At 35.0% G+C, this 11,421-nt stretch overlaps 1 protein-coding gene across 1 annotated transcript; it reads left to right on the top strand.

The window, feature by feature from the left end:
- Nucleotides 1–347: 347 nt before the first annotated feature.
- On the top strand, nt 348–11,052 carry LOC125669144 (peroxisomal N(1)-acetyl-spermine/spermidine oxidase-like). The gene is made up of 5 exons (XM_056161455.1): nt 348–421; nt 1,337–1,495; nt 2,623–2,753; nt 10,078–10,251; nt 10,770–11,052. Exons 1-5 carry the CDS (start codon nt 348–350, stop codon nt 11,006–11,008), a joined length of 777 nt encoding a protein of 258 aa, XP_056017430.1. The 3' UTR covers nt 11,009–11,052.
- The last annotated feature ends 369 nt before the right edge of the window (nt 11,053–11,421 follow it).

Here is an 11,421-nt window from a genome sequence, read left to right as displayed (position 1 = left end):
TAATCTGAAAGATCATTGATAAATACTTTAAACAAATTTGGATTTAAATCGTCACCCTGTTTGAGACCTACCTTTATTTAACGAACACAGGACTTGCTTGAAGAGTACATGCTTTAATAACCTGATAAAATTTGCTCCAGCTCCCAATTTTAAGAGTTTAATTTTAATTCCTGAATGAATAACGGTATCAAATGCTTTATGAAAGTCAATGAAGCAGGCATACCCATAAAGGTCTATGATGAAACAACCCATTCACGAGTAAATTCTAATCAGCGAAATATTCAATATGTATGGGAATCTTACAAAACGTGTCCACCAGGGGCAGCGTGTTTGTGGTGGGGGCCGGAATGGCCTGGCTGTCGGCAGCAGAGCACCTCAAGTCTGGCCTCACGGATGTACAGATTCTGGAGGCCAGCAACCGGTATCAAACGTCGACTATGTTTTTATTTAAGAATTGTCAATCTTTTTTTGTGTCGTTTGAATTTGCGGTCGAATAAATGTTAAAGACATTTGAATTCGCAAAATTTCTTTACGGGTTACTTTGCTTTTTATCTGTGGTTTGGACATGATTGCATGTCTATATATACTAAAGCATAGATTTCATAACTCATATGCTATATACAGCATGCTTCCTCGCTTTATGACCCTTTTTTGTGACCACCTTTTTGCTCTAGTTATTGTTTTTAGCATTTGTACATGTTTTATTGGCTGGGCTACTTGTGTCATATGACTAGTCAGCCTGTTTTAAACACTATCTAGTCATTTTGTAGTTATTAGTCAATTTTATAATGTAAGCCCACAGCCAATTCATTGTTATGTATGATTATGTAATATGCAATTTTAGTTGGTAGTCATTTGTAATTTCAATAAATGACAAATTCACACAATGGTATTCATTAATATCTTTTTATTTGTAATGTACAGCAAAAAAGAAGCTGCAAATTACCAGAATCGTTTTTTCGTATATTCTTTGGGAAAAATTGTGAATATAAATTTCATTTTCACACATTTAAAAATGTCAATATGTGATGGAAAATACACCAATGATAGAAAGCAAACACGGTTACACTGCTGTTGATCCACGCCTTTACTCCTTTTTGGATCAACAATCTTTAAGAAATATCCAACGAAATTTAAAAAACAAATTTATGATTATTTACTAATATGTGTTGCTCAAAACCCTACATTGTCATTCTAAGTAGCAGCTCAAACATCGTCATCACCATAAAACTGGTGTTTGTGTTTACTCACTGAATTCGTTGTCTTCGTATTATATAAATAGAAACAGAATTTCCTGAGAAAATTCAAAATCATTGGTTTTTTTAATATTTTCCAGAATTGGTGGGAGGATAAACACACATACGTTTGGTGAATACCATGGAAACCCCGCCCTGATTGAACTCGGTGCCAACTGGATTCATGGCACCAATGGAAACGCCGTGTTTAGCCTAGCAAAGGAGAACAATTTGTTGAACCCTTATGTCCTACTAGAGAAGTAAAATTTTACATACCTGTACATACATATAATAAGTCTTTTATGTCGATTACTAGAGCCCCGCCTTTAGGTAGCAACCTTGGAGTGGTCAGCGTGTACGTCCGTGTTGGCTATCTCTGCAGCTATGACATTATTCATGTACTTAAATGTACATGTATATAGTGGGTTGCGGACCAAATTTGAGTTTCGACTTTTTTGACCTACATAAAAGAGATATGGACATCGACCTTAGCAAATGACGCCACAAAGTGGGGCCCTTTTGTGATGCCTGCCATCACAATATCTAGTTGTTTATGTTTTAGAGTAGCAAGATATTAACGAATTTTTGCAGAACATGCAATGTAATTATTTACTTTTCATTTTAATTTAAACATTATTTTATTATGATAATTCATAATAGGATTGGACAGAAGGCACTGCCTATATAAGTCCTCTCCGTAATTTTCATTTTACTGGTACTGTCCCCGAAACACACAAAATACTGTTTCAACTAAAGCTGTGAAGATATTACTACATTGATTCTGTTATTGCCGTCACGGTCTACCTACTCTTCCTGAATGCTATATCGAGAGTTGAAGAATCAGGGCTGTATGTAACGATACATTGAGTAATAGCATGTACAGTGTTCACGCAAGTCGCTATAAATATAGACATGGACTGTAGATGACCAGTGTGGTTATTTATAAGTACAGAGAAACGGGTGTAAAATCCCACATTTACTATAGTTTCATAGAGTACTTTACGTAGGAGACGTGTTTATAATACATTTATTTAGTTTTATTTGTTTACTAGAATGAAGGAACGAGTGACATGTTTATATTATATTAGTTTTATTTGTTTACTAGAATGAAGGAACGAGTGACATGTTTATATTACATGTATATTAGTTTTATTTGTTTACTAGAATGAAGGAACAAGTGACATGTTTATATTATATTATATTATATTAGTTTTATTTGTTTACCAGAATGAAGGAACAAGTGACATGTTTATATTATATTAGTTTTATTTGTTTACTAGAATGAAGGAACGAGTGACATGTTTATATTATATTAGTTTTGTTTGTTTACTAGAATGAAGGAACAAGTGACATGTTTATATTATATTAGTTTTATTTTTTTTACTAGAATGAAGGAACAAGTCTACTCGGAGGACGGAGGGAAAATAAGCAGAGCTTTGACCGAAAAAGTTTGGAAGGTTTTCAAAGAGATAGAGATGGGATTGAAAGATATTGTACCCGAGGATACAACAGACGCTGGTGTGGATCTGGCTAGTCACATCACCTCATTAAAATAAACCTGTAATATTTTCTCATGCAATGATTTCCAAGAATATCTTGTACATGTATTAATTTGTCACGTTTTCTATACATCTTAGATTTATCACAAATTCTCATAAAATTCAAATGTTTCTCTCTCAAAGTATGTTTCAAGTTTCTACGTTGAATCTCACATTAATTGCGACATGTATGTTCTGATATTTCAGGAAATTCTTTGAAATATTTTAAGACCCTCCTCAACATACTATTTTTAACATTCAGATTCCTCGGTAAATCTCAAACTTATCCTCAGTACACATAATTTGTCATAAAGATGCTAAAATTTGAATAAACACTTCAAACAAGCAATATATGCTATATATTTTTTCTTCAAATTTTAGCTCACCTGAGCTTTTCTGATCGCCTGTTGTCCGTCTGTCTGTAAACGTTTTACATTTTCGACTTCTTCTCCAGAACCACTCGGCCAATTTCAACCAAACTTGGCACAAAGCATCCTTGGACAAGGGGCTTGTAAGTTTGTTTAAATGGAGAGTCAAAGGGAATATAATCACAAAAATGCAAAATTAGGGTGAGTTCATTTAAAAATCTTCTCAAAAACAACTAGGCCAGAAGAGCTGAAATTTACATGAAAACTTTCTGACATAGTGCAAATTCAAGTTTGTTAACATCATGGCCCCCGGAGGTAAGATGGGGCCACAATAGGGGATCAAAGTTTTATAAGCAAATATAATAGGGAAATCTTTAAAGATCTTCTCAAACCACTCGGCTAGAAAAGTACAAATTTACATGAAAAGCTTTCTGACATATTGCAGATTCAACTAGGTTAAGATCATGGCCCTCGGGGATAGGATGAGGCTACAATAGAGGATCAAAGTTTTCCATACTAGTATACAGAATTTTGTTTAATAAAATCTCATCAAGAAGCATTGGGCCATAGAAAGTATCCCATTATCTCGTTATTATGACTTATAATCTGGTTATTACGACTTAGTATCTCGTAATAACGACTTATTAGGTCGTTCGTACGACTTAGTGTTTCTCGTACGTACGAGTTAGTACTCGTTATTACGACTTATGTCGTTTGTACGACTTATTATCTCGAAATTACAACTTATTATCTCGTTATAACGACTTATCATGTCGTACCTACAACTTAGTATGTGTCGTTTATACGACTTATTATCTCGTAATTACGACTTATTATGTCATTCGTACGACTTTTTAAAAATTGGTTTTTGTATACATAATAAAGTACATGAATACAACAAGTCATATATAATTATCATTATGTGCATGGAGAGAGATGGTGAGAAAGAGAGAAAAAGAGATGCATGTTTTAAGTAAATATTAAGTTCCATCTGTTCCATTGAGTATCAATTTTTTTCTTTTCACCATTCTTATATGCTATATATTTGTGTGTTTCATAAAATAATTTCATTTGTGATATTGCAGCGAGCAAGTTTAAAGGTTTCTTAGTGCATCTTGCAGTATAGACAAAATACTTCAGAAATATTATTTTCAATACAAGCTAAAATAAAGGATGTCTTTGTAATTGTAATCTGTCGCTCAGTCTTATCTTCTAAAAATTGTTTGAATTCTATAAGAAATAGTTGTAAACAATTACATTCCCATAAAATAAGTTCTATTGTTTCCTCCTCAGAGTGACAAAAGTTGCAATATTTAGAATCTATTCTTTTTATTTTGAACAATAATGAACTTGTTGCTAAAATTTTGTTTATAACATTATTACGACTTATTGTGTCGCTCGTACGACTTAGTATCTCGTACGTACAATGTACGTCATAATTATTATCTCGTAATAACGACTTACTATCTCGTACGTACAATTCACAATATAATTTAAAAAATTAAAGCACAGAATCAAAAAAGTTTTATTTGCTGAATTGAATGAATATAGAAATGGATTTGTGTGTTTTCTCCAACAAAGATCTAGGTACAGGGAAACAAGTGAATTACGGGAAAAGGGAAGCATTGGTATTAACAAAGCAAGCCCTGAAAGAGGTGATTCTAGATCTACTAGGACTGGACAGGTCGTTCCTGAGGAATACCGACGCACTTATGTCAATCCCCTAGTCATAAAAAGTTTGAAAAGAAAATCAACATCACCGGTAATCTCTATTCCATCCAAATTACTTAGATCAGAAAAGCAATTTAATTTCAAAGAAGACTGTCTATTTTGCGGAAAACCAGTGCATGATAATGCAAAACGGAAAAAAACCGCATGGTGTACACTCGGTTCAAATGACAGTTTCAATCAACATTGGAACAGATATTAACGGCAAACTGACAACTCAACTGTATGACAAACGGGATGATTTTAGTTTCTCCATCGTCAACTTCCCATATTTATGTAGCAATATTCCATTATCACCTGCATATTGTGTTTATATCTCTCAACTGATTCAGTACGCAAGAGCTTGTTCTGCATATAGTCAGTTTTTGAATCGAGGCAACCTACTGACAAAGAAGTTGATGGTACAGGGGTTTCAACAATCTCGATTGAAGTCAGCATTTCGCAAATTCTATGGTCGTGATAACGATCTAGTTCGTCAATACAACCTATCATTGGGTCAAATGCTGTCTGACGTGTTTCATACCGATTGTTAGGCCATTCTTGGCACACTGATTTTGACTACGGATAACTCCGTTTACCTGATCAGGATATAGGGCTTACGGCGGGTGTGACCGGTCGACAGGGGATGCTTACTCCTCCTAGGCACTGATCCTACCTCTGGTGTGTCCAGGGGTCTGTGTTTGCCCAACTACGGTATCTATTTTGTATTGCTTATATGAGATTGATCACTGTTTGTTATATTCACCTTTCATATGCAAGGATAGAAACGATGAATGGGTAGTCGAAGTTAAAGGTAGGATAGGATTTGCTAGGGGCCTTTATGCGGCTGATGCCATACATCATAGTACCTGCAGTGGTAATTTTCGAGCTGGCAGAAAAGTGCCAGGTGTTTTCAACATGCAACGAAAATGCATCTTTTTCACAAGGTCGGCAAAACAAAATTTTATTTGATACATAAGCAATGCATGTGTTTTTAATATTACTGCATTCAATACTTGGCCTTTCATGCAGATACAGGTTTTTCTTGTCATACAATTCATTAATATTTCCATGTATAGGGTACTAGATGTAAAATCTAGTGTTATTGGGATACTACTTTCCACAAAATGAACACTCTCGAATATTTTTAACAACTGATGCACCAACACAGTATACACATTTTGGAAACGTTCAAGTGGGATCTATAAATTGAACAAGTGAATATTACGAACAGTGATTAATCTCATGAAAGGTGAAGATAACGATCAGTGATTAATCTCATAACTCCAATACGCAATACAAAATAAAGAGTTTAGCAAACATGCTCGTCATCTTTACCTTTCTTTTCCGTAATTGATGGCATATAGGGGGTATTACAAATTATCTATATTAAAAAAAAGTTTTATTGCGCATGCAGTAATGCAGCTGTGAAATTCAATGAAATAATTCTGCCTGTTATCTTTCATCATATGAAATTCATCATCAAAATGCCAAATGATCATGCCGGGAAAATATAATGCTAGGAATGTGAAGATTATTAGAAATGTATTTTAACAGGGGAAACTCATACTCATATCTGGTGAATACGTAAATACAGCATTTCTTAAAATACTTACGACGACCATCCACATTTTGAAAAAAACAAAAAACAAAATCGGGGCTAAACCGTAGACCCCTCCTTACAAAATAATATTTCATAGGGCAAAAAGCATGTGGTGGAGTATTCTATTTGTCCGATCGGAAACGATTTGTACACGAGTTGATATTGCAGAGGGAAAGTCTCAGAACACGGCATCTTGTACATGCACCATGTGGATTTCTTTTTAATACTTTTCAAGGAATTTAATTTTCTTGATAACAAAATATAATTCTCTCTTTGAAATGAATAAACGGAATACAATAAAGTGTAATCTAGAATTATAGAAACGTTTATTGAAGGAAATTTTTTTTCTTTCCTCATGCAAGTATATTTTAATGTTGACCAATGGATGTTGGAATATTCGTTTTGGCAATGCACTTTACAATCTGTTTCATCCCCGTGTCAGCCTGTTCTCATAAACGATACCAGATGACAAACCAATAGCGTATTAGTGATAATTATACCAATCCATTAATCACGTTAATTGAACAACCAGATTGAAATGGCAGCCAATGTGGACATATATCATGTAGTTTGGTTATAAATGGACAGCGTACATTTTCCTCAGCATTAAGCATTGTAAGTTTACCGCAGTAAGTATCATTCATCTGATTTCATAGCTAAAGGTATAACAAAACACGAGATGAAAAAAATAATAATAGCATATTGAATCAAGATATAGATAAGATTGATTTATAGATTGTTTGCTTGGGATTTAACGCCCTTTTGGCGGTGAAATAAATTAAATATGATAGAATATCAATTTCAATATTTACGAGAAAAATGACTTTGATTGGGAAACAATAGAATTTTATGATAACTGATACTAGTCATGTAGGCGTGGTATTGTTCTTGTTTTCAGATGAAGACGAAGAGTATATTGAGTTATGCAGTTGTCCTAGTCCTCATATTGGGTAAAATCTCTTTCTGTAGCCTTTAAACGTTCGTATTGTTCGGTTACAAGTAATCGTAATTCAAGGGTTAATGAATTCAGACATACTAAGTGAAACAAACTTCTTGAACTGTATTCATTTTTCAAATCTTCGGGATTATCATAATATGTTGCACCATTGTTAGAGCGAGCGCAGGTACATGTACATGTACATGAGAAAATTAAAACAGGAGTGGGTTCTCTCCAGGGAAGGGGTTCAATCTATACTCGGGACCAACATTTAGTATTTAACATCTGGAAGTGTGGATAAAAATCGGCGAATTTATAATATTTATTTCCTATCAAGCTCAGGTGGGAGAGGGTTCGTATCCTCGGTTTACCCTATATGTGCGCACCTAGCATAGGCTAATTAAAAAAAAACACGGGGGAAAGCAATGTAAAGAATAACACACAATAGAATAAAATATCTTCATATTTATCCTTAAAGGGGCATGGACACGATTTGAGCTGAAAATTTTCAAATTTTATTTTTCCATTTTTAATTCTTAACTAAGGTATTTCTAATGGTCAGCAAACATTTGAATGTCAGTTATCGAGATACACGGGAGATAGAGAGCTCACATTTCTTTGTTATGTAAACAAGGCTTGTGCCATGCTTTTGTTTACATTGGTTAAATATACTGGTAAAGTTTCGTTTAAAGCAATTTTTTCTTCTTCAATTTACAAGTTAAATCTGAACATAGTTAAACAGTTTTAAGCGTTTGGCACATCTCGATTTTGTTTTGAACATGCTATTTTCTATTAAGTAATCTATAACCATGCCCCTTTAAATCCAAACGTGACAACCCCCATGGAGTATTGGCGTATATTATGTAGAATGTGTGGTACTTCACTTACAACTAGTGACATCTTACTATAAGTGAAACATTCTCGACGGAACGTAAAACTATCAGTAAAAACTATTCCTTTAAAATTATTTGTTTACCTGTGAGATAGAAATTCGCCGAAGTTTACAGACATGGAGAAAAAGAAAACCCACCATTAATCGGTATTACATTTCGCAATACATTAGGCCAAATGTCGCGCACTGCATTGTGCAGGGGGTCCACAAGACTAGGAGGGAATTGAGAGTAAGTTCATAAACTCAGGTCAACGAGATGTAACTCTGCGATATCAAAAAGAACAGTCGTAACTTAGATTATTCCACTTGCTACTATTATATCGTCGATAGCATTATTGTACGTGAACCTTGCCATGGAAATCATATGGTTAATTGATTGATTGAATATTGTTTAACGTCCCGCTCGAGAATCTTTCACTCACATGGAGACATCACCATTACCGGCGAAAGGCTGCGATTTTCAGGCCCATGCACGGCGCTAACGGCCTTTGAGCAGGGAAGGATCTTTATCGTCCCACGTGACCTCGGTTTTTGCGGTCTCATCCGAAGGACCGCCCCATTTAGTCGCGTCTTACTACAAGCAAGGGGTACTGAGGACCTATTCTAACCTGGTTCCCCACTGAACTCATGTGATCAAAAACATTAGAATTAAGAATCAACCAATTTAACAATTACGAGTCATCCCCCCCCCCCTGATCAGTGGCATACTGTACATGTACCTTGTGTGCATAGGGTGGTATACCATTAATTTGCACGCCTTTGAGTAATTTTAATTTACATAGGACAGTTGCTTTGTACACACTGTAAACACTTAATTTGTATACTGTACCACTGTATACAATAGATTTACATACCAGTGTATACAATAGATTTACATATCACTGCATACAATAGATTTACATATCACTGTATACAATAGATTTACATACCACTGTATACAATAGATTTACATACCACTGTATACAATAGATTTACATACCACTGTATACAATAGATTTACATACCACTGCATACAATTGCATTGTAGCACTCTTTATTTCTTGGAAATGACAATACCATGATTTACGCGGTGACACAGGCTTGCATTTTTGCCATTTTCTAAAACTCTTTTTTCATCTCCTCGATGTGAAGTGTTCTCGTAAGATTTCCGGAATAGGTTAAAATATTACATTGTAGTGATGTTACTATCATTCGTATAAAGACTGGTTAGATCACCTAATTTGTAAAACAGGGATTCCAGTTTTGATTTTCGAATGATCCAATAATTTTCTCCCCTTTGCTACAACTTAATAATAACCATATAGCCATCCTTCTGTGATACATGTACATAAAGAGTTGATTTTTCATTTTACGCGCCACAATCAGAAACAATAAAAATATGCTAACTTCAAACAGACATAGTAATATACCCAAGTCTTTGTAGAAACCAGATAGGATACAAGGGAGTTGTACTTGAAATGTCATGAAAAATAATATATTATTAAGAAACGTCACATGTGTCCTTCAACGTCTTGTTTTTGGACTTGGTTCAATCTTACTACATGTATGTCACGTTCATATTACAAAACAGAAGACACTCATAAATATATTGCCAAAACAGTACTTTAAAAAATTGAAAAGTTACTATGTGAGTTAGTACTATACATGGGTCTGGTTCATTGGTCTTTCACCCTCAATCCTTAGCGGATTCGTAGTCCGATTAACAATTTAGTTTAATAGAATATTGATTTTAATGATGTACTTTTGCTACGCAATCTCCTGTATTCTAACAGACATTCTAAACACCACTGTTCACAGGCACAGTGTCCGGGCGTCGGTATTGCCAGAAATATGACGTCAGAAGACAGAATTCCAGGATCAGCTCCTGGAAAGACGCCAAAAGAGCGTGCGAGAGGATGGGGATGGCCTTGCTGAAGGTGGACAATTTCGAGGAGGATATGTTTCTTCAAAAGTTCCTAAACCGAGAAAACCGTATGTTATTAGATGTGTAATCAGATCAAGTGTTCATGAATTTATCTGTTCTAAAATCTTTCTGAGAAAATTTTATTTCCAACGAATTTTAATTCTTTGTTTAGGAAAACAATATAATTGTAAACAAACCCTGCTCTTTTGAAATCAAATTATAATGATGAGAAAGGTGAAGATAACAAATAGTGCCCAATGTTATAAATCTATGCAGAATACAAAATTGAAAAAAGGTCAAACTCGGACCCCTTGAAACACCAAAGGCGGGATCGGGTTTGCATGTAGAGCAATGATCCCTTTTGATCATGTTATCGGATAAATTACATTACAATTACATGCTTACTCTTTCTAGGCACCTGATCCCACCTCTGGTGTGTCCAGGGGTCCGTGTTTGCCCAACTATCGATTTTGTATTGCTTGTAGGAGTTATGAGTTTGATCACTGTTCGTTATCTTCACCTTTCATGTATCTACCATCATTTTCAAACAAAATCATGCACTGCTCTTTTGCTATGTTTTTATTAGCCGGATATAATGCCGACGGATGGTTTATTGGTGGGGTGTATCGTAAAGGAGAATGGAAATGGTCCGATGGGTCACGAATGAACTACCAGGCTTTCCCTGGTCAGGGACTTGGTTATGTTGCCGGCGCTCAAGATGTGACGAACTACGCTTTCATTATGAAGAAGGGCTACCAGTGGGGCTACGTTTCACCTTTCGGGTCCCAGAGAATGGGATACATCTGCGAAAGTACACGATGCTAAATGTAAATACAATGTCAAGAGATTCCACTTACTGACAATGTTAAAAAGAGCAAGCTATCGAAACACGAATAAAGATTTCATTTGGATTTAAGTGTTTGTTGGCTTTGTAGTTTAATGTCATATGTACAACCATGGAATTGCAAACAACAACTTGAATCAAATTTTTAAACGACATATTGCTTGGAAAATTACAACCTCAGAGGACTGATCTAAATTTCTTCACGCGAGTTAAGTAAAACTAAACTACAAATAGGTGTTTCTATGCAAATAGCATTGCTTGATTTTTGTTTTGTTTATCGTCCCTCTCGGGAATTTTTCACTCATATTGAGACGTCACCATAGCCGGTAAAAGGCTACAAAATTTAGGTCAATGTTCGGCGCTTATGGTCCTTGAGCAGGTAGGGATCTTTGTA

Source organism: Ostrea edulis, chromosome 4 (assembly GCF_947568905.1).
Source record: "Ostrea edulis chromosome 4, xbOstEdul1.1, whole genome shotgun sequence".
NCBI classification, from domain to species: domain Eukaryota; kingdom Metazoa; phylum Mollusca; class Bivalvia; order Ostreida; family Ostreidae; genus Ostrea; species Ostrea edulis.
This window is presented reverse-complemented; position numbering and strand designations above follow the sequence as displayed.